Source organism: Lethenteron reissneri, chromosome 5, assembly GCF_015708825.2.
Source record: "Lethenteron reissneri isolate LAM-NWPU_2019-01 chromosome 5, ASM1570882v1, whole genome shotgun sequence".
Lineage (NCBI taxonomy): Eukaryota > Metazoa > Chordata > Hyperoartia > Petromyzontiformes > Petromyzontidae > Lethenteron > Lethenteron reissneri.
The window spans coordinates 4932397-4954297 of NC_083783.1; the positions used below are offsets into that span (position 1 = coordinate 4932397).

General features: G+C 50.0%; 1 protein-coding gene across 2 annotated transcripts in view; it reads right to left on the reverse strand.

Moving 5' to 3' along the window:
* LOC133351532 (transcription cofactor vestigial-like protein 2) overlaps positions 1–12617 on the reverse strand; it is a 63126-nt gene extending 50509 nt beyond the window's left edge. For both annotated transcript variants that reach the window (XM_061566833.1, XM_061566823.1), the window contains exon 1: positions 11245–12617. In XM_061566833.1, the coding sequence (XP_061422817.1) occupies positions 11245–11346 (102 nt within the window). In that variant the 5' untranslated portion in view covers positions 11347–12617. The remainder of the gene's footprint in view (positions 1–11244) is intronic.
* Positions 12618–21901: the final 9284 nt, after the last annotated feature.

Genomic DNA, 21901 nt, shown 5'->3' on the forward strand with positions numbered 1-21901 from the left:
CCCATATACTCACATAGAGATCCATTGACTCACATAGAGACCCATAGACTCTCATAGAGTCCCATAGACTCACATAGAGACCCATAGACTCACATAGGGACCCATAGACTCACATAGCGATCCATTGACTAACATAGAGAACCATAGACTCACATAGACACCCAAAAACTCACACAGAGACCCATAGACTCACATAGAGATCCATTGACTCACATAGAGAACCATAGACTCACATAGAGTCCCATAGACTCACATAGAGACCCATAGACTCGCATAGAGACCCATAGACTCACATAGAGTCCCATAGACTCACATAGAGACCCATAGACTCACATAGAGCCCCATATACTCGCATAGAGACCCATAGAGACCCATAGACTCACAAAGAAACCCATAGACTCACATTGAGTCCCATAGACTCACATTAAGACCCATAGACTCACATAGAGAACCATCGACTCACACAGAGTCCCATAGACTCACACAGAGACCCATTGACTCACATAGAAAACAGACCCATTGACTCACATAGAGGCCCATAGACTCACATAGAGACCCATATACTCACACAGAGTCCCATAGACTCACATAGAGACCCACTGACTCACACATCTGCGCATGTATGTTGAACTTATTTTGCACCGTACCTAGCCAACCGTGCTAATCGGAGGTACCGGACTGCCTTTCTCTCGATATAACCTCTATATATATACACAACATTATATGCCCGCTGGTTCTGTACAGCGTCTGGAGATGCGGTCACATTTAGACCTGGCCGCTATATCAATCCACATTGCGTAGTAAATTTCAATGGTATCGTGAGACGTTGTCGATGATGCCTGTGATGATGCCGATGACGACGGCTACACGATGATCACGATGATGATATGATGACTGGACGATTCTGATGACGATTATTCCACTGGAGGTGGTGCTGATGATTACCACGGCGGGTTTGCTATGAATAATCATGATGATGATGATGAAAGTTGCCAAGATGACGATGTCCGTCTGTCCGTCTGGATACACCGCTGAGTAAGAGGAAGCGGTTTGACTCGCTTAAATTAGACCCTCGAGGAAGGAATATCTGCCTACCTCTGTCTCTTTCTGCCTCTCTCTGTCTCTTTCTGTCTCTCTGCATGTCTCTCTGTCTCTCTCAGAAAAAAAGATGCTGGAGGGTGACACTGACGGCTGCTCTGCGCTTCCAGTGTTCAGGGGCCTGTTTAAGGCGCGGCTCCGGCTGGAGCGCGCGTACCACACACATGTCGGTGATGTGTGGAGCGTATTTTTCGAACGCTGGGGAGCCGGACAAGCCCCTCTCTGTACCAGCGTGGACGGCACCCTCGTGGTGTTCACCTTCTGAAGCGCTCGCTCGTCACCGTGGCGTGCGCGATGACCACCACCACGTGACTTTTCTTTCGTGTTGTGTGCGGTGCATTTAGCGCCACAGCGTGTGGATTTGTAGCGTTTATTTTCATTTGTTTTCTGGTGACTTTGTGTATTTCATATCGAAGTCGCCTCCAGTGCTGTTGCTGCTGGCGGCAATAAAAGTTGTTTAAAAGTCAAAAAGTCTCTGTATCTCACTCTCTGTCTCTCTCTGTCTCTCTCTGTCTCTCTGCCTCTCTCTGTCTCTGTCTCTCTCTGTCTTTCTCGCCTCTCTCTTTCGCGATGAAGAAGGGACACTTCCCGAAACGTCGCCTATCACGTATACACATACCCCCCCCCCCCCCCATTAAAGGCAACACTGCGATTGACCAATGTGTTCCGTTTGTCTCGCCTGTATTGTGATTATAAACCGCTGCCGACCAAGTAAGAGCATCACGAACACAAATTCGAGTTTTCTTCCACATCTACGTTGCTGGCGCCTCTTGTTCTTTCGTGAAATTAGATTTTTTTTTCTAAAATAAGAATTATTATTTTAATAATTATTATTTTAATAATTCTTATTATTTTAATAATTCTTATTAATCTAAATTAGATTTTTTTTTCTAAAAGAAGAATTATTAAAAAAATTATTTTAATAATTCTTATTATAAACAATTGTTATTATTGTTCAACGACAATGTTGTTGTTGTTATTCGCGTGTGTTCCGTGTGCAACCCTTTAAACGCTTCGGTTTGTCAGCTGTGTAATATTCCTTTACGCAGTTCGTGCAGGACCCCTTCTCTGTGATATCGACCTCTGTGTCCTCTGTGTCCTCTTTGTATTGCTGCTGCTGCTGTCGCTGCTTCGCTCACGAATCCCCTGCGTCAAATAGCCGGGCAGCCGCTGGCTTAACGGGCCCATCGTCCGCACTACAACAACAATAACAACAAAGACTGAAGATTTATCCCCAGCGACTCTTCCCACCTCGCTCGGATTTTTGGTTCCACCAAAAATCATGATAGATGCGTGTCCTCCTACTCCTCTTGCTGCTGCTTCTTCTCTTCCTCTACATCTTACCGGTCCATCCCCCCCCCCCCTCGCGTCTCCCCACTTCTCGGCGCATTCGTGGCGTGCGAGAGGAATGGTTTCGCTTCTTCGAGCTGAAAGTGCAAATGCTTCGTCGCGATTGTGAACGCCAATTGCGAGAAAGTGACGCGTCTACAACGGGCGGGACGCAAGCAGCAAACGCGCCGCTTGCATTTGGCCGTACGTAACCGCATTGGTATGGATGTACGGACTGTATGCTGGACTTCTTTCGCACCATACTTATCCAACCTTCGCTAATCCCAGGCGCGGGGAAGGACAACAAACTAAGCACTAAAAAATCAGTTCTGAAAAGATGACTTTTCAATCCGTACGATTTTGAAGGGCACCGCTGCAGTGGTTTCATAATTTCAGGAAAGAAGATCGTTCCAGATGGCCACAGAGCGCACGTCGTTACGAACCCCCAGCGTTCCGAGGTCTTTCGATTCCCGCTCACGGCCAACACCAGTGACGGATTATCTGAACCGAGGTCGACTCAGCCTCAAATGAGTACCTGGGTGCAGTGTATAAACATTGTCGACTAGGGAGACAAAGGCGGCCGGGCGTGGTGTTGGCCACCCACCCCCTCGTGTGCCGTGCCGGCCTTCATAGGTCCCCACTAAAAGCACTTGCCCCAACAGTTTGTTAAGGCTATACGGGGGGATCTTTGTCTTTGTGCACTTGCATGCATTTTCGCATGTGTTGTATGTATATCCATGATGTTGTGTATCTCGTAAGCATTTACATATATTTGGTATGTGTTTATGTATGTAAATGTGTACGTGTTGTTACGTACGTGTGTGGTATGCGGCTGTATGCATTCGCTCGCAGCAGTCGACCCAAGGTCTAAACGTAAATATTTATTGGTAAGAATTCACGCACGCGTACGATATGCGTGCGTTTTGTAAAATACGTGTGCGTTCACATGCTTGTGTTTTTATTTAATTTCGTATATTATTATTTTCGTGACTTGCATGCGTTTCTCAACGTACGTTTATACATCTCTGCGGGGAGCGGTGGTGTAAGCGGTTAGCGCGCTGCGCTACGAGCCCAGCCACCGTCTCCTAGGTCGACTCAGCCTCAAATGAGCACCCGGGCCGGTATCTGAACATCGCCGCAGGGGAGACAAAGGCGGCCGGGCGTGGTGCTGGCCACCCACAGGCACTCATAGGTCCTTGCTAACAGCACTTGCCCCAACAGTCTTGGGGATCTTTGTCTTTGCATTCATTTGTATAGATGGATTAGTATATTGGTCGATATTGGCATAGATTATTCGTACGCATGAATGTTTGCTCATTATGTATTCGTATGTATTTGCGCGTGTGTGTGTTTTATATGTTTAATGTGTATGTCTTTGGATGTATGTATCCCATTGCATTTGTAAGTATATATCTGTATATTTTGCACGGATATGTGTTTGTATGCGTATATGTATGAATATACATGCACAGATATTTCTAAGTACATATCTATATATATATATATATATGTGCTTGTATATATGTAATTATACGTGGATATCTGTGTACTTGCACATGTATTTCTGTACCCGTATGTCGACTCAGCCTCAAATGAGTACCCGGTGCGGTGTGTAATCATCGCCACTGGGGAGACAAAGGCGGCCGGGCGTGGTGCTGGCCACCCACCCCCTCGTGTGCTATTCTGGCATTCATAGGTGCTCGCTAACAGCACTTGCCCCAACAGTCTGTTAAGGCTATACGGGGGATCTTTGTCTTGTTCGGCATACGTATGTACTTACATGCATATATATATTGCTTTGTACGTATGTACTTTCATGCATCTGTTCCTATTTTCCCGTACGTATTTGCATGTAATTGTATTTAACACTGATGCCCGTAAACTGCCTTTGCTGAGATCATATCCACCGCCAACCGGCTCGATAATGAAACTAACAATTATATTTTGTAGCATTTTAATATTGCACAAGAGGTCTAAGATTGTTTTTTTTAAGATGTCACATGAATGTGTTTATATATATACAGACACACACGCATGTATTACACAGTAATTGCTAATCCGTGGATTAATGAACCATATGTGAACCGACTATTACGTGCATAACTTTGCGAAATTATCTAATATCTATTATTAGCCACCTGTCGTCAGATAGTTGCCGATAAATGTTTCTTAACAACTTGATGCTTATATCGATGGCGATGATCATTTACCGCCCCGTGTCAATGCACTGCTGAACGAAGGCCGCCCCGCCTCGCTGAGTCGATCATGGGGGTTCTAATATATCTGACCATACTTCACCATTTTATGCAGTGTTACTTAGGAGGGTTGGGACCCAGGATGGCATTAGATACAACTCAACCACCGATAAATGTGCCGTATCCCTCCACCACCCGACACGGCCAGTAAGGTTTGTCACGTAAACAACGCGGCAATTAAATTTTCATTTAAAGCTTTCGTGACTGCAGGGATTCATCTTCTTGGTTCTTTCGGTAAAGTCACGTAGAAGGGAAATAATAAAATAATAAAAACATAATAAAATACAATTCTCACGACGTTTCGGCCACAACGCAAGCAGCCGTCCTCAGTTGAAGAACAGAACTTCAGACGCTGTCTTTCCGACAGACCTGTTCTTCACCTGAGGACGGCTGCTTGCGTTGTGACCGCAACGTCGTGAGAATTGTATTTTATTATGTTTTATTTTTTATTATTTTATTCTTTCCCTTCTACGTGACTTTACCGAAAGAACCAAGAAGATGAACTTCTGCGTCTTGATGTACGGCCGACGACGATGTAGATGAAGAGCACCGACTGCAATGTCACATTGGTGGTGGTCAAAACCCAAACAACTGCTTCAGCAGCAGCAGCAGCAAGCCGAGTCGTGTGTCGCTGCAATATCTCCTTTTTCGTAGTTTGTATTGCACTACAGTCTCTGTTCTGGATGACCCACGGTTATAGCACACTGCGACTAGAGAGTTTTACATCTTACAAGGTATCCCGCATCTACTGCTGCCGTGGTTTTGTGCAGCAGATGCGGTTTAGGGTGGACCGCGAGCCTCTTGGGAGATCAAAGAACCCCTCGCATCGTCGTCTGTGCCGGGAGGTTAGTAGCGCAGTGCGCTAACCGTTGCGCCACCGCTCTCTTCCTTCTTTTGTTTCATTGTCTCCCAACACCGTACACAATCGCGACTGGATTGAGGTCAATTCCAATTTGTGTTCTCGAAGGGCTGCGAACGGTCACATTGGATGCAGTGATAAGCCGTGCCTATCCGTAATATAACCGCAAACATCTGAAAACCAATCCGTTCAAATACGGACTTTTTATGTAAATATGTGTAAGTGTAGATTTGAAGTTTTCGTGACTGCAGGGATCCATACTCTTTGGTTCTTTCGGTAAAGTCACGGAGGTATAAAACTAAATAAATTAAGCAAAAAACATTTTTTCTTGCTGTGGGTTTCCCACCTGATGATGATTGCTTGTGTTGCACTCGAAACGTCGTGATTTAATTTATTTTATTTGATACCTACGTGACTTTACCGAAAGAACCAACGAGTATGTGTAAGTGTGTAAACACTTAGATGTAAAATCGTCATCAACAGTAAAATCAAAGCATGCAGATTCTAACTTGCATTGAATCATGAGTGGGTTGGGTGCTCATCTTCCAGTAGTGGAAATTCCACATTCCCGAGTCTATCCATAGTTATTAGCCTCGTAACAAAAATTACATTTTATTTTTCCTTTAACTTTGTTTTCCTTTTGAAAATATTACTGGGGTGGCCCTCACAGTATCTGTATCCCAGGTGCCTACGACATCTTAATCCGGCCATGGATTGAGGGATGATTTGATGAGTCGATCCCACCAAACCGGATTGGAACTCGCAACCTTCCCGGATGACGTTCGCTCGCTCCATCTCCTGCTGCGCTCTGCCTGGTGGATCCGTAATCGGTAAACCGAGTAATTCGCCGACTCGTGAGCTCTGATGCCGAAGCCGATAAGAAAGCGAGTCCAATATCGGTATTGATAATTATTGCCCTTGATGGTCTACATATTTGTTAACTGTAATTAGTTCTGTGTACATTTTATACATCTAAATTGCGATCTATTTATATAGAGTTACCGTATTATGCAGATTACAAGACGCTCCGAAAAGTAGCACGCAGTCAAAAGCTTGTGCCCGATGTCAATGAACTCGTACGGACATCGTCACAGGCGAACGCACTCACACACGCACACCCCACTCACTGAAACACGCACACCCTCACACTCACTCACACACGCACACTCACACACTCACTCACGCACACTCACACTCACTCACACACTCACTCACACACGCACACACATACACGCACACAACAAAGATCCCCCGTATAGCCTGAACAGACTGTAGGGGCAAGTGCTGTTAGCGAGCACCTATGAAGGCCGGAACGGTACACGAGGGGGTGGCTGGCCAGCACCACGCCCGACCGCCTTTGTCTCCCTAGTGGCGATGTTTACACACCGCACCAGGTACTCATTTAAGGATGAGTCGACCTAGGGGATGCCCAGGACCGGTTCATATAATCGTCACTGGTGTTAGCCGTGAGCGGGAATCGAACCCGGGTCGCCAGGTTCATAGCGCAGCGCGCTAACCGCTACACTACCGCTCCCCACACTCACTCAAACACGCACACTCACACACGCACACCACACTCACTCAAACACGCACACGCTCACACATGCACACTCACTTACACACACGCACATTCACACATACACACGCACACTCAGTAACCCACACATGCGCGCACTCACACACTTACTCACAAGCACACTAACTTAAACACGCAGACTCACACACGCACACACTCACACACGCACACTAACATACGCACACCCCACTCACTGAAACACGCAGACTCACTTACACACACTCACTTATACACACACTCACACACACACGCACACTAACTTACACACACACGCGCGCACTCACACACTTACTCACACGCGCACACAAAGACAAAGATCCTCTGTATAGCCTGTAAACAGACTGTTGGGGCAAGTGCTGATAGCGAGCACCTATGAAGGCCGGCACGGCACAGGATGGGGTGGCTGGCAAGCACCACGCTTGGCCGCCTTTGTCTCCCTCGTGGTGATAGTTATACATCGCACCAGGTACCCATTTTAGGCTGAGTCGACCTAGGGGAGGGCCAGGACTGGTTCAGATAATCGTCACTGGTGTTGGCCGTGAGCATGAATCGAACTCCGGTCGCCGGGTTCATAGCGCTAACCACTACACTACCGCTCCCCACTCACACACGCACTCACACACGCGCGCACACACACTCACACACGCACACACGCACACTCACACACGCACGCACACGCACTCACAAACTCACACACGCGCCGACTCGCACACGTGTGCACACACGCACACACACTCACACACGCACTCACACACTCACACACACTCACACACACTCACACACGCACACACACACACACTCACACACGCACACTCACACGCACACTCACACACACACACTCACACACGCGCGCACTCACAGACAAACACTCACACACGCTCTCACACACTCACACACACACTCACACATACACACGCACTCACACACACGCACACCTACCGGATTATAAGACGCAGCCCGTGCGGAACACAAGCCTGCAGGGCGACTGGAGTGGCGGATAAAGCGGACTACAAAGTCATTTCATCAACATAAACGCGATTACATATTTATATTTTTGTTAAGTGATTCGGGAACGTTATTGTATTGCCGGGAGCGGCGTCGTTGTGGTTGGCACAATGCACTCTGAATCCGTTCGATTCCCGATCACGGCTAACATCAGTGGCGAGTGATCCTCTGTAGCGATTCCATCGAGGTACCGTTACATCCTTCAGCAACCCGCATTGACCAGCGTGGTGAAGTATGGTCGAACAATCCCCAGGCCTTCATCCAACATTGGGCATCGTTAATGTAGCTATGCAAACAATCCTACTCGTGTATACGTATAAGGCGCCGTGTCTGAACATAATAACCCATAGTTTGCAATGAGATGTACGACTTACATGTATTTATAATACATGTAAAGGTTATACATTATGTAATATACTCATGCACAAGTGCCATATACACAGCGTTCAGACTGCTATATCGTCAAAGTCTATGCATATCTACATAATCATTAATTATACATGGAGTTGTTTGTATTTGATATGTGCCGTGTTTGTGTCTGTGTATACATATATACACTTATTTAGTCGTTACGTAAATCCAATGCTGGATTTATGGGGGAGCGAGGGGGCAATTCGACCATACTTCACCACTCTGGGCCAGTTGCACGTTCGTGAACAGAAATCGATTTTAATAAGCTCCCCTCTGATTATTATTATTGGCCATAAGAGCAACCTATAACACCTGTTATGCATCCAGGAGCGATCCAGGACTCCAACCCGGCTTCGCTTTCGAGATCACGAGCCTATTACGCGGAGTGAATTGCTCATATGCGGGATATTTATATAAACAGGTCCCTACAAATAAACATCAAAGTCGCTCTGTGGTGGAAATTCCACGTTGCTGTGACGGTGCCCATGAAAAAAAACATACACAACCACTAATGACGTCTACGTGCACTGTGAGTTACTGTGGGTTGCACAGACCGTAGATATCCGCGGCAGTTGTGCACGTACGTTGAACTTCTTTTGCACCGTACGTAGCCAACTGCTCTAATCGGAGGTGCGGGGGGAAGGACAACAGACTACACGCGCACAAAAAAATATACAGCTCTAAAAGAAATGAGTGTCCAACCCAGATGATTTAAAAGTGCACGGCTCCAGCGGATTTCTAATATCGGACGGGATTTTTTTGTTGTTGTGTTTAACGTCAAGAACTTTGTCCTCTAAAATTAATGAGTGTCCAACCCAGATGATTTCAAAGTGCACGGCTCCAGCGGATTTCTAATATCGGACGGGATTTTTTTGTTGTTGTGTTTAACGTCAAGAACTTTGTCCTCTAAAATTAATGAGTGTCCAACCCAGATGATTTCAAAGTGCACGGCTCCAGCGGATTTCTCATATCGGACGGAGTTTTTGTTTTTTACGTCAAGTGCTTTGTTCTCTGTTTTATTCGCGTAAACCCTAAGGGTAGCCGTGGCACGCCAGCGTTCCCGTGAGCGAGTCCCGCCTACCCCTGCAAGCGCTGAAGAGCATCAAGACACGAGCACGCTTACCCTGGCCACCCGAGTTCACGCCGAGTTACACAGAATCAAGTTGAAACGTGACCATGGCTGCTGCTGCTGCTGATGATGATGATCTTCTCATGAAGAACTCGAGATGGGAGACCATCATCGAGCAGTGGATTGACAACGCGCCTGGCAGTGTGCTTGTGCGTGTACTCTAATGATATTAACTGGGTGAAGAGCTAAGTTGCTACATGACTGCTGCACTTAATAGACATCAGGGTGCAACAGTAGGGTGGCAGTCGCCTCCGTATCACTCTTCTATCGCAACTACTGCTGCTGCTGTGACTATCGTTCCCATTAACTTCGCTCGTTGGTTCCTCCTCCATCCACGGCGAAGATTCGGTCGGTCTCTGTCAGACGCTGAATTGGTTCGACTCTCATCGACACTGCAGGCCATAACAACACGCTCACGCACCCGCTCACCAACTCACTCACTCACGAACTCAACCACGAACTCACTCACTCATTCACGCACACGCTCACCCACCCACTCACTCACCCACTTGCTCACCCACTTACCCACCCACTCACGAGCTCACTCACCCACTCACCCACCAATTCACCCACTCACTAATTAACTAACTCACTCACCCATCATCTGCCAAGCTCTTATCACAAATGGCTAATTTCAAGAAAAAATATTAACTGTGAGAGTGCTGTTTGTAGCCTTTGTCTCCCCAGTGCTGATGTTTACACAGCGCAACAGGTTCTCAATTGAGGCTGAGTTGACCTAGGGGAGGCCCAAGACCGGTTCAAATACTCGTCACTGATGTTGGTGGCCTTGAGCGGAAATTGAACTTGGGTCATTGCCGGGTCCATAACACGGCGCACTAACCACTGCGCCACCGCTCTCCACAATACATGTGCACACCCGTACAAAGACAAAGATCCCCCGTATAGCTTGAGTAGACTGGTGGGGCAAGTGCTGTTAGCGAGCACCTATGAATGCCGGCAGGGCGCACAATGGGGGGGTGGGTGGCCAGCACCACGCGCGGCCGCCTTTGTCTCCCGAGTGGCGATGTTTTCACACCGCACCAGGTACTCGTTTCAGGCTGAGTCGACCTAGGGGAGGCCCATGACCGGTTCAGATAATCGTCACTGGTGTTGGCCGTGAGCGGGAATCGAACGCAGGTCTCCAGGTTCATATCGCAGCGTAGCGCTACCTGCTACACTACCGCTCCCACACATACTCACACAGACACACACACAAAAATCCCCCGTATAGCCTTAACAGACTGTAGGGGCAAGTGCTGTTAGCGAGCACCTATGAAGGCCAGAACGGTACACGAGGGGATGGGTGGCCAGCACCACGCCAGACCGCCTTTGTCTCCCCAGTGGCGATATTTTCACACCGCACCGGGTACTCATTTCAGACTGAGTCGACCTAGGGGAGGCCCAGGACCGGTTTTGATAATCGTCACTGGTGTTGGCCGTGAGCGGGAATCGAACAGGTTCATAGCGCAGCGTAGCGCTAACCGCTACACTACCGCTCTCACACATACTCACACAGACACACGCACTCACACAGACGCACACAGACTCACACACGCGCACGTGAGTGAGTGACGCCTCCTACCTGTGCGGCGTGAGGGTACGAGGAGTAGGCGGCCGATGCTGCGCTGAGGTAGGCGCGGGCCGGCGGCCCGTACGCATGGTACATCACATCGAGACAACTCATTACTCCGCTCAGCGACTCAGACACTGGCGGAGCGAGATGCGCGGGGGGGGGGGGGAGAGAGAGACGTGACCCCCCTTCCACGCAGAACTCAGCTTCTGTCTCTGTGTGCCCCCCCCCCCCCCCCACGACAAAGGCCCGCGACTTAATCACCCCTCTCAACTTCGCTCCCCTACTCTGGAGCCGCGGAGAGTTTTCAATCGATCGCCCCGTTCCTCACGAGGGTCGGGTCCAGTGCTGTCCTGTTGTGGAAAGAGCGCGATGGGTCTAGTAGTAGTAGTCTTAATACTAAAGAACGTCTCCTTAATTGGAAACTCCTAAGTGGCAAGGAGCAGCGTCTTAATGATGATGAGTTCTGTTCGTCGAAGAGGCGGCGTTTTTCACTGTAATTAACGGAGGTGTTTTCGATCGCGGATGCGAAGTCCTTGAACTGCAGGAGTGGTGGTGGTGGTGGTGGGGGAGTGTTTACGGCGCGATCCTGCCAACTTCACGCGCGAAGCGCAAAAACAACACCAGCCGAAACAGCGACTTCGAATTGGCAGGAGTAAGTCGGCTTAGATGACGGCGGCGATGTCTTCCTAAGATCTTCAACGGACAATCGACAACAACAAAAAGAAAATCATTCCGCGAGGAATGTCGTCTTCTAATTACAGGATGGTCGCTAATTGCTCGAGTGGGAAAATCTTCCAAATTCTGGGCGGCGGTGGGGGTTGGTGGTGGTGGTGGATTGAAGCGTCGGACCCGTCGCGCTCGCTGCCTTCAAATTCCAAGCCCGTGACGTCTTCTAATTAGGCGACGTGGCCACGAGCTGCCTAATTGCTCCAAACAAAAACAAACAGTTGACGTTGTCGTTGTTGTTGTCGTTGTTGTTGTTGTTGTCGTTGTTGTCCCTCTCTGTCTCATCGCCTTCGTCGCGAGTTCCGTGACTCCTTCTCCCGCACGCGTTGAGCTCCAAAAATAACAAAAAAATAAAAAATGCGCGCGGCTCCAGCAAGAGAAGATGCACGCGCTCTGTGTAACAACGACGACGGCAAGGATGATGCTGATAGACACTACGGACCCTTAAAAATGGATGTATCGATGGACGAGTTCGAACGCGCGTTCTCTCCGTGCGGACGGATCGATTTACGGGTCCCGCGGTTCCTCGCCCGCGCCGTCTCCACTGCGGGGTCCGTGCGTCTCTCGATCGCGTGTCCGTCTCGCTGCCTCTCGCGTCTTGTGCCCGAGGCAGCGGCAGCAGCAGCGACGTAGGCCGACGGACGCACTCACCACCACCCCGTCGCCCGCATTCCCTCCCTCCCTGCCTCCGCTGCCTCTCCTCCCCTCTCACCCCTCTTCCTCCCCCTTCCCTCCCTCCCTCCACATACCCTCTCACATCGCACAAGCCTCACCCTGTCCAACAGCGCACACACACACACCACCATCATCACCACCTCTCACCCAACCACGCGCGGGCCAGACCAACCAACCATGCCGACAGAAATCGGCCACCCCCCCCCACCGCCCGCCCCCCGCCCCCCTCTCAATCCGGCACCGCTCCTCCGCCTCCTCCTGGCGGCTGCTGCTGCTCACCGCAAGGAATGCTTCGCAATGCATCGATTCTACGTGCGGGTGAGTACGGACCGTGTTGTTGTTGCTGATCAAAGGGGTGACACGGGGGTGGAGGGGGGTGGTTGCTTTGCTCAAACCAATGTGGACATGGAGGGGGTGTAGATGGGGAAGGGGGGGGGGGTCTTAGCCCCCCCCCCATAACCCCCTCCCTCCCCCCCTCCCACGCAGGCCGCTCATCTCCTCACCCCACCGTCACCCATCTCATTCTCTTTCGCAGTGGATGGGTGCAGTCTCTGATTACAATCCACTCTGTCTCTGGCCTATCTGTCTGTATATATACTAAAAAGAAGGGGCATTGCCCGAAACGTTGACCTTTGTACTGTTAATGTCACGGTGTGTTTCGTTGCCAAACGCGTTGATCCGTTTGAGTTTGCGTTGTCAAATTGTCTTCGCGTCCCACCGCCAAAGCAGCCGCAGCATCGGTGGCCTCGAACCCATCGAGTTTGGGTTCGATACCCACTCGTCGTTCCCGTCTCTGGGTCTCGTGGAGACGGTGACCGGCAGTTCTTGTTCGAGCAAAGCGAACTCTGGACAGGTTCCAGCAGCAGCAGCAGCAGCAGCAGCAGCAGCAGCAGCAGCAGCAGCAGCAGCAGCAGCAGCAGCAGCAGCAGCAGCAGCAGCAGCAGCAGCAGCAGCAGCAGCAGCAGCAGCAGCAGCAGCAGCAGCAGCAGCAGCAGCAGCGGCAGCGGCAGCAGCGGCAGCAGCAGCAGCAGCAGCAGCCAGACTCTGCTGATGAACACTGGAAGGGCGAAACCACTCCAGCGTTTGCCTGCTTAAAAACAAAAAATCAGCTTCATAACAAATATTGATCTGGACATCCGATGACTAATGAAGGGACGAGGTTTTACTTATCACAACTCTAGATCTACACTCTTGCTTAGTTTAAAATTATATATATTTCGGTGCAACGTTGAACAAACTTTACGGGGCACACATGTCCAAACACGTGGATTAGACCCCCCTCCCCTCCTCTCCCACATGCAACACAGAGCTGTTTGACAGTGCGTGTTCATTCACATCCAGCTTTGTGCGGGGTTAGCACTGACGACCCTTGCATGATCGTAGCCGGAAGCGAGCGTGGTCGCATCGAATGCGAGTGCTCTGTTATTTGCTCCACGCTGTGTTCTAAGTCAGCCAACACAAGCTGCTGAAGTCCGTATTGTTAGCGAGCAGCACATCTATGAAAGTCCTCCACTGCGTACAAAGGGGTGGGTGGGCCAGCACCAACGCCCGGCCGCCTTTGTCTCCCCAGTGGCGATGCTTACACACCGCACCAGGTACTCATTTGAGGTTGAGTCGACCTAGGGGAGGCCCAGGACCGGTTCAGACAATCGTCAGTGGGGTTGGCCGTGAGCGGGAAATCGAACCCGGGTGGCCGGGTTCGTAGCGCTAACCGCTGCACCACCGCTCCCCACTACACACACGCACATTGCACACAGCTTTACACGAGAGAGGCACGCGTATTTGGGCCCCACTACACACACCCCCCTCCCCCTGGTTCACTTCTCCAAGAGGCGTTTTATTTTAATGCCGTGATAAGTCGGAGGACCTGGTTTGGTGGGGTGCGGGCACACAAGCCTCTCGCGTCGCGGGACCGAACGGGGCCCAGGGAGTTCCCGCGGGGCCCAGGGAATGCCCCCAGGGCCCAGGGAATGCCCCCAGGGCCCAGGGAATGCCCCCAGGGCCCAGGGAGTGCCCGCGACACTCAGCGTGAGCGGCCCGTGACAGAGCCCAGAGCGCAAGCGCTCAAAGCTCAGAGGCGCCCCCAACTCCGAGTGAGCTAATTCTATTAGCGCGCCGACGCGCGCCCCTCGTATAAACACGTCGACCAGAAGTTGGGGGGCGAGGGGGGGGTTGGTGTAATGTATTTATAGGCATGCTGAGCATGTGTGTATTTATAGGGGAGGGGAGGAGCGGTGGCGCAGTGGTTAGCGCGCTGCGCTACGATTCCGGCGATTTCACGCGTATATACGTGTACCCATGGTGATACAACGATATTAAAAAAAAATCCTTATACATGTAAATAGTTGTACAATTAAACAAATGATTTTGTGATGCTGCTGCTGCTGCTTTGGCAGCGGTGCACAAGCACTGTCAACGAAAATAAGCTCAATACATGACGGTTATATATATTTATATATTTTATTGAAGTCACGATTTTGTTGACGTGACAAGACTATTGAGATGTTTCAATCGTTGTATAATGGTTATTTTGAAAAATATATATTTGTCATTCAATCAACAGTACCGTACTATGCTGATGATGATGATGGTGGTGATGGTGATGAATCCAGACATCCTTCAAAACGTGAATATGCGCTATTACAACGGCAGGACTCGTATGAGCGATATGCGAAAAAACATCATTTGTTTTTGAAACGAAATCAACAATGTGACGGTGGAGGCAGTCGCCCTCCAGCAACAACGCAGTAGCAACGCTCACAACAACGAGCGGATTCACCGGGCGGTGAAAAAGCAGCGAGGCGACACAGTGGGGATGAGCGCAGGTGGAGCATCTTCCTGTCACCTCAGTGAGTCTTCTTGCTCTGCCCGTGTCTTGCGTGCCAGTCCGATATTTCTCGGTCAGTGAATATATATGTGTGTGTGTGGCACAAGATGTTAACTCCCTCGCCTGGTATGCATGAGGTCGTGGGCTCGATCCCGACTCTGGCACCTATATATTTGGAGTTTGCGTGTTCTCCCTGAGGTCGCCAAGATGTTTATTTGGGTTCTCCTATTTTGTTCCTCTAAATTTAAAATCAACATCATCCGTTCAGAGTATTTGGCAGCAATACATTTCCACGCGATGACACACTTCGTTAAAGTATTATCTGTGGCCAGGTCGTTTCAGAAAAATAATTACATAGCTCAGTGAGCCATAACTGGTGAAATAAAAAAAAACATATTTTTAGTATAAATCACGGTGAGTTAATATATCTCGGTCAGTTAACCCGTAGCAAACCTGGCGGGTCTGTCCGGTCACCGTCCTGCTAGCAGCGAGCCTTGGTCACTTCACGTGGCATTTTCATGGTGCACCTAGTCTGGCACAAAAGGGCCGTGATTACGTTACATCCACACAGTTCCACAGTGGTAAGTGGCGGTAGCTGTACATGCGTATGGGTGTGTGTATGTTTGTATGCAGTAGTGGTCGTGTCGCGTGTGGAGGAGGCTCGTGAAGGACGCTACTGGGCAGTTGGAGGCAGTGGCCCTCCAACAACAACGGAGGGCGGAGGAGCGACGCTCACAACAACGAGCGGAGCGCCGGGTGGCTAAAGCACAGCAAGTTGGCACAGTAGGGGGCACAGGTGGTGCATCAGCCAGTCATCTCAGTCATCTCACCCGTGGCACCTGGGTCTTCCCCGTGACCTCCTGCCAGCGGGCGTTCGACACTTCACGTGGCCTCAAGGTGCACATAGCCTGGCACAAGCGTCGTGGTGACGTCACCGCCACTTAGTGGCGAATGGCGGTTGTTGTTGTAGCGGTTAGCGCGCTACACTACGAACCTGGCGACCCGAGTTCGATTCCACAGGCAACACGAGTGGCGATTATTTGAACCGGTCCTGGGCCTCCCCTAGGTAGACTCAACTTCAAATGAATACCTGGTGCGGTGTGTAAACATCGCTACTTGGGAGACAAAGGCGGCCGGGCGTGGTGTTGGCCACCCACCCTCGTCGTGTGCGATGCCTGCCTTCATAGGTGCTCCTTAACAGCACTTGCCCCAAAAGTCTGGTAAGGCTACACGGGGGATCTTTGTCTTTGTTTCGTGACACACGTATCTTGCAGAGTGTGTACACACAAGACCCAAGAACTCAACGAGACGTGCGGACGAGGGAAGTCTGACCGCTAGTGCTTTGCTTGAGCACGCACGCTCACCAGGAATGTCGCGCAACAGTTCCTTATTTATATTTAGAATTTATTATTATGATTATTATATTTTCTGAGCCGTTAATTATGACGATGACAATGATGGTGAAATTACAGTCCTTAGTCAATCCACTGCTAGATGAATGCCTCCTTGCCCCGCTGCACGTGTCGGATCGTTTGACCATACTTCACCACGCTGGTCATTGTGGGGGGGGGGGGGGGGGTATTGGAAGGTCGTGGCAAAGAATCAGGGCCGGTTCAGACGTTGTTCTCCCGCTGACGTTAGCCGTGGCTGTGAGTCGAACTGGCGTGGTCAGACTCGTTGCAGCTTGACATCGCCTCCGCACCGCCGCTCACATCTTCAACAGACATATAAGGGAGAAAGAGCGCGTCATATAATCCTAAAAAATACGACGGGACCGGCCTCACCGATGCTCGGGGCTCGTTCGCAGGAGGCTCCTGCTCCACTGGGATGTTGGGCTAACTCGCTGTTTATTATTGCGTGTGCTTTGCTTCGTGCGTGTGTGTGTGTCTGTGTGTGTGTCTGTGCGTGTGTGTCTGTGTGTGTCTGTGTGTCTGTGCGTGTGTGTCTGTGTGTGTGTGTACACGTGTGTGTGTGGGGAGCGGTAGTGTAGCGGTTAGCGCGCTGCGCTATGAACCCGGCGATCCGGCTTTGATTCCCGCTCGCGGCCAACACCAGTGACGAATATCTGAACCGGTCCTGGGCCTCCCATAGGTCGACTCAGCCTTAAAACGAGTACCTGGTGTAATGTGTAAACATCGCCACTGGGGAGACAAAGGCGGTCGGGCGTGGTGCTGGCCACCCAACCCCCCCCCCCCCCTCGTGTACCGTTCCGACCTTCATAGGTGCTCGCTAACAGCACTTGCCCCTACAGTCTGTCAAGGCTACACGGGGGGGGGGGGGAGGGGATCTTTGTCTTTGTTTTTTTTCGCGAGCAGAGATCTGCTGCGCGACTCGAAGTTCCGCACCGACGGATGGACGAGGCGCTTTTATATTCACGCGACTCGCTCCAGCGAGCGCGTCGCATAGCGCTGCGTCAAACCTGTACACACACGGGGCGCGTCACGGCCAAGTAATTACTTGACCACAGAGCCTTTGAGGGAGGTTTATGTGCTTAGAATTCGACATACGCGCGTGTGCGTGCGTGCGCGCGGAGCGGTGGCGCAGCGGTTAGCGCGCTGCTCGATGAACCCGGCCACCCGATTCTAGATTTGAAGCTTTCGTGACTGCAAGGATTCATATTCTTAAGTTTTTTCGGTAAAGTCACGTAGGTAAAAAAAATAAAATTAAAATTAATAAAAGTAAAATAAAATAATAAAAATCACGACGTTTCGGAGGCAACACAAGCAACCGTCGTCAGGTGGAACCGTCACAGCACGCTTGCTGTATCAAGTAAATGAGAGATTCCAAGAGATACTACCCCGTATATATATACTGGTTGAGGGGGGGATGAGCAAGTACAGGCCACCCAAGTTCGATTCCCGCTCACGGCCAACGCCGGTGACGATTATCTGAACCGGTCCTGGGCCTCCGCTAGAGCGACTCAGCCTCAAATGAGTACCTGGTGCGGTGTGTAGGCATCGCCACTGGGGAGACAAAGGCGGCCGGGCGTGGTGTTGCCAACCCACCCCCCATCGTGTGCCGTGCCGGCCTTCATAGGTGCTGCTCGCTAACAGCACTTGCCCCAACAGTCTGTTGAGGCTACACGGGGATCTTTGTCTTTTGCCCGTGTGGGGTGCGGTGGCGCATTTGTTAAGATTACATTTCTCTTCTACGGAAAGCATCTTCGGTAATTGCATGAACCGGTCGTTGGGCCCTCCTCTAGGTCGACTCAGCCTTAAAACGGTATCAAACTGCGGTGTAAAAAACCACACCCGTCAGTAAGGGGGAGACAAAGGCGGGCGAGGCTTGTGCTTTGGCCAAACCACCCCCTCACCAACAGCACTTGCCCCAACAGTCTGTTGAGGCTACTCGCTGGGGGGGGGGATCTTTGTCTCTGATGTTCATAATCAAGGGCGATCCATTTATAGACACCCCACTCAAATAACAAGGGGACCTTGCAGACAAGGCAACGTGCTCATCGTTATTATGATTTCACAGCCCCCCCCCCCCCCCCCCCAAAACACACGTCTCCCGCCAAATCTCAATGCGCCGCGTCAATGTTTGTGTCACTCTCCTCCGTAAAAACCACACCGAGCCATCGCTCTCGCAACATTCCAGAAATTGTTGAGAATCAAAGAGGGTCGCTCGAAATTGATGGGGTATCTGTAAACGGATCACGCTGTCCGCATGTTGAGTATTCACGGCGCAGTTTACTTGCTACGGAGATACATTGGGACGTCGCGTGTTGCATGCGATTATGGAATTAAAATAAACAGAACATTTTTAATTTAAAGCTTTCGTGACTGCAGGTATTCATATTCTTGGTTCTTTCGGTAAAATCACGTAGAAGGGATAAGAAAATAAATATAAACCCATGTTTTTATATATTTAAAATAAAAATATAAAAAAAATTTTAAAATGTATTTTTATTATTTTGTTGTTTCCCTTCTACGTGATTTTACAGAAAGAACCAAGAATATAAACAGAACTTGTCATGAATATTGTTATTATAAACACGAGCAAATAGACAATATAGGTGTTCATCTATAGAGGGGAATAATACGTGTTGTGGATGTGTGTATACACATGCATACATATACAAGTATATATATTTGCGTTTGTATAACGGTAGTCATATAGCTGTAAGAATGCGTCGTGTAGCGGTTAGCGCGCTGCGCTACAAACCCGGCGCCACGGGTTTGATTCCCGCTCACGGCCAACACCAGCGACGATTATTTGAACCGGTCCCGGGCCTCCCCTAGGTCGACTCAGCCTCAAATTAGTACCTGGTGCGGTGTGTAAGCATTGCCACTGGGGAGACAAAGGCGGTCGGGCGTGGTGCTGGCCACCCACCCCATTGTGTACCGTTCCGGCCTTCATAGGTGCTCGCTAACAGCACTTGCCCCTACAGTCTGTTCAGGCTATATGGGAGATCTATGTCTTTGTATTGACATCCATGTAAAGATCCGTGTGTCCTTACAGACCTGTGCACACCTATATAGATATATAACTATGTGTGTGTGTGTATATATCTTTGTGTTCATCCCTTTGTGTATAACAAAATCACAATCTTTATTTAGGCCGGATGAATCCGATGAGCTATTAAGTTCTTTTTCACAGATGTCCAGTAGGATAGGCCAGATAAGCAACCGGTCCTAGGCCTCCCCTAGGTAGACTCAGCCTCAAATGATACGATGAGTAAACATCGCCACGAGGGAGACAAAGGCGGCCGGGCATAGTTTTGGCCACCCACCCCTACTCGCTAACAGTACTTGCCCCAAACGGTCTGCCAAAGGCTATAGGGGAATCTTTGTGCTTGTTTTTTTGCGTGTGTGTAAACCTATAAGTATAATCCTTTGTGTATACACATTTTACTCGTGCGTATATGTATGTACCTGTGTGTGTATATATATTATGCGTGTGTAAAGTATGCGTGTGTGTATACGGTAGCGTAGTGGTTAGCACGCAGCGCTACGAACCTGGAGACCCGGGTTCGATTCCTGCTCACGGTCCCAACAGCAGTGAAGATTATCTGAACCGGTCCTGGGGTACCCCTATGTTGACTCAGCCTCAAATAAGTACCTGGTGCGGTGTGCGAACATTGCCACTGGGGAGACAAAGGCGGCCGGGCGTGGTGTTGGCCACCGACCCCCTCGTGTGCTGTGCTGGCCTCTTCATAGTTGCTAGATAACAGCACTTGCCCCAACAGTCTGTTAAGGCTATACGGGGGATCATTGTCTTTGTTTGTATATTGTTTTATACTTGTGTATGTATTTGTGTGCTTGTGTGTGTGTGTAGTCCACCTGTGCCGTGCCGGCCTTCATAGGTGCTCGCGAACAGCACTTTCCCCAACAATCTGTTCAGGATATACGGGGGACCTTTATCTTTTTGTATAGACCGACGATATTTGGGATGTTTGGCCATGAATTCCGTGTTGTGATGAAGGTTTGGCGCCGTGTCGGAGGATAAAAGCGGAGAAAACCTACGATAAGATACGAGGGGATATCATTCATCATTCCCCACAGATAGATTCAAGAATCCACTGTCCTCCATTGGCATGTTTGGCCATGAATTCCGCGAGTGATGGAGAGTTTGGCGTCGCGTTGGATGAGAAGAGCGGACAATCCCTGGAGACAACCTACGATAAGATACGAGGGGATATCATTCATCACTCCCCACAGATAGATTCAAGAATCCACTGTCCTCCATTAGAATGTTTGGCCATGAATTCCGCGAGTGATGGAGAGTTTGGCGTCGCGTTGGATGAGAAGAGCAGACAACCCCTGGAGACAACCTACGATAAGATACGAGGGGATATCACTCATCACTCCCCACAGATAGATTCAAGAATCCACTGTCCTCCATTAGAATGTTTGGCCATGAATTCCGCGAGTGATGGAGAGTTTAGCGTTGCGTTGGATGAGAAGAGCGGACAATCCCTAGAGACAAACCCGGAACGTGCTGCTGTGTAAAACAGCGGTGTCACTCGGCACTGCCAAGTCCTGAACGAAACTTCGAATCTGCAACACGTGGCAAGTCCCCCCAGCGGTGATGGCGACGTTGATGGTGGTGACAACGCATTTGGCCTTGATCACTTGAATATATCGTGGAAATATTTCACATCTTGTTCATTCGGCTGTCTGCTGAACGAGAGATACACGGCTCACACGCGGGGGCACACGTCCTCGGATGATAAACCTCTGAAACGTCTTCATTGGCTGGTGCCAACCGAGACGCGACAATGCTTTGCTCGCGAGATCGGATAAGGATCGGCGGGGTCTCTCACCTGGTGAAGCAGGTGAGAGAAGCGCTCCTATCCCTCGGGTGTTTTCAGCAAAAGAGAGAGACACCCTGTCATTACGCTTGGCACATCGATACGAGAGCGTGTTCAACCGAGCCGGTAAATCATTGTTAGATTGGCACCTGGGCTGACACGAGAGGCAGCAAGGTGTGTGCTTG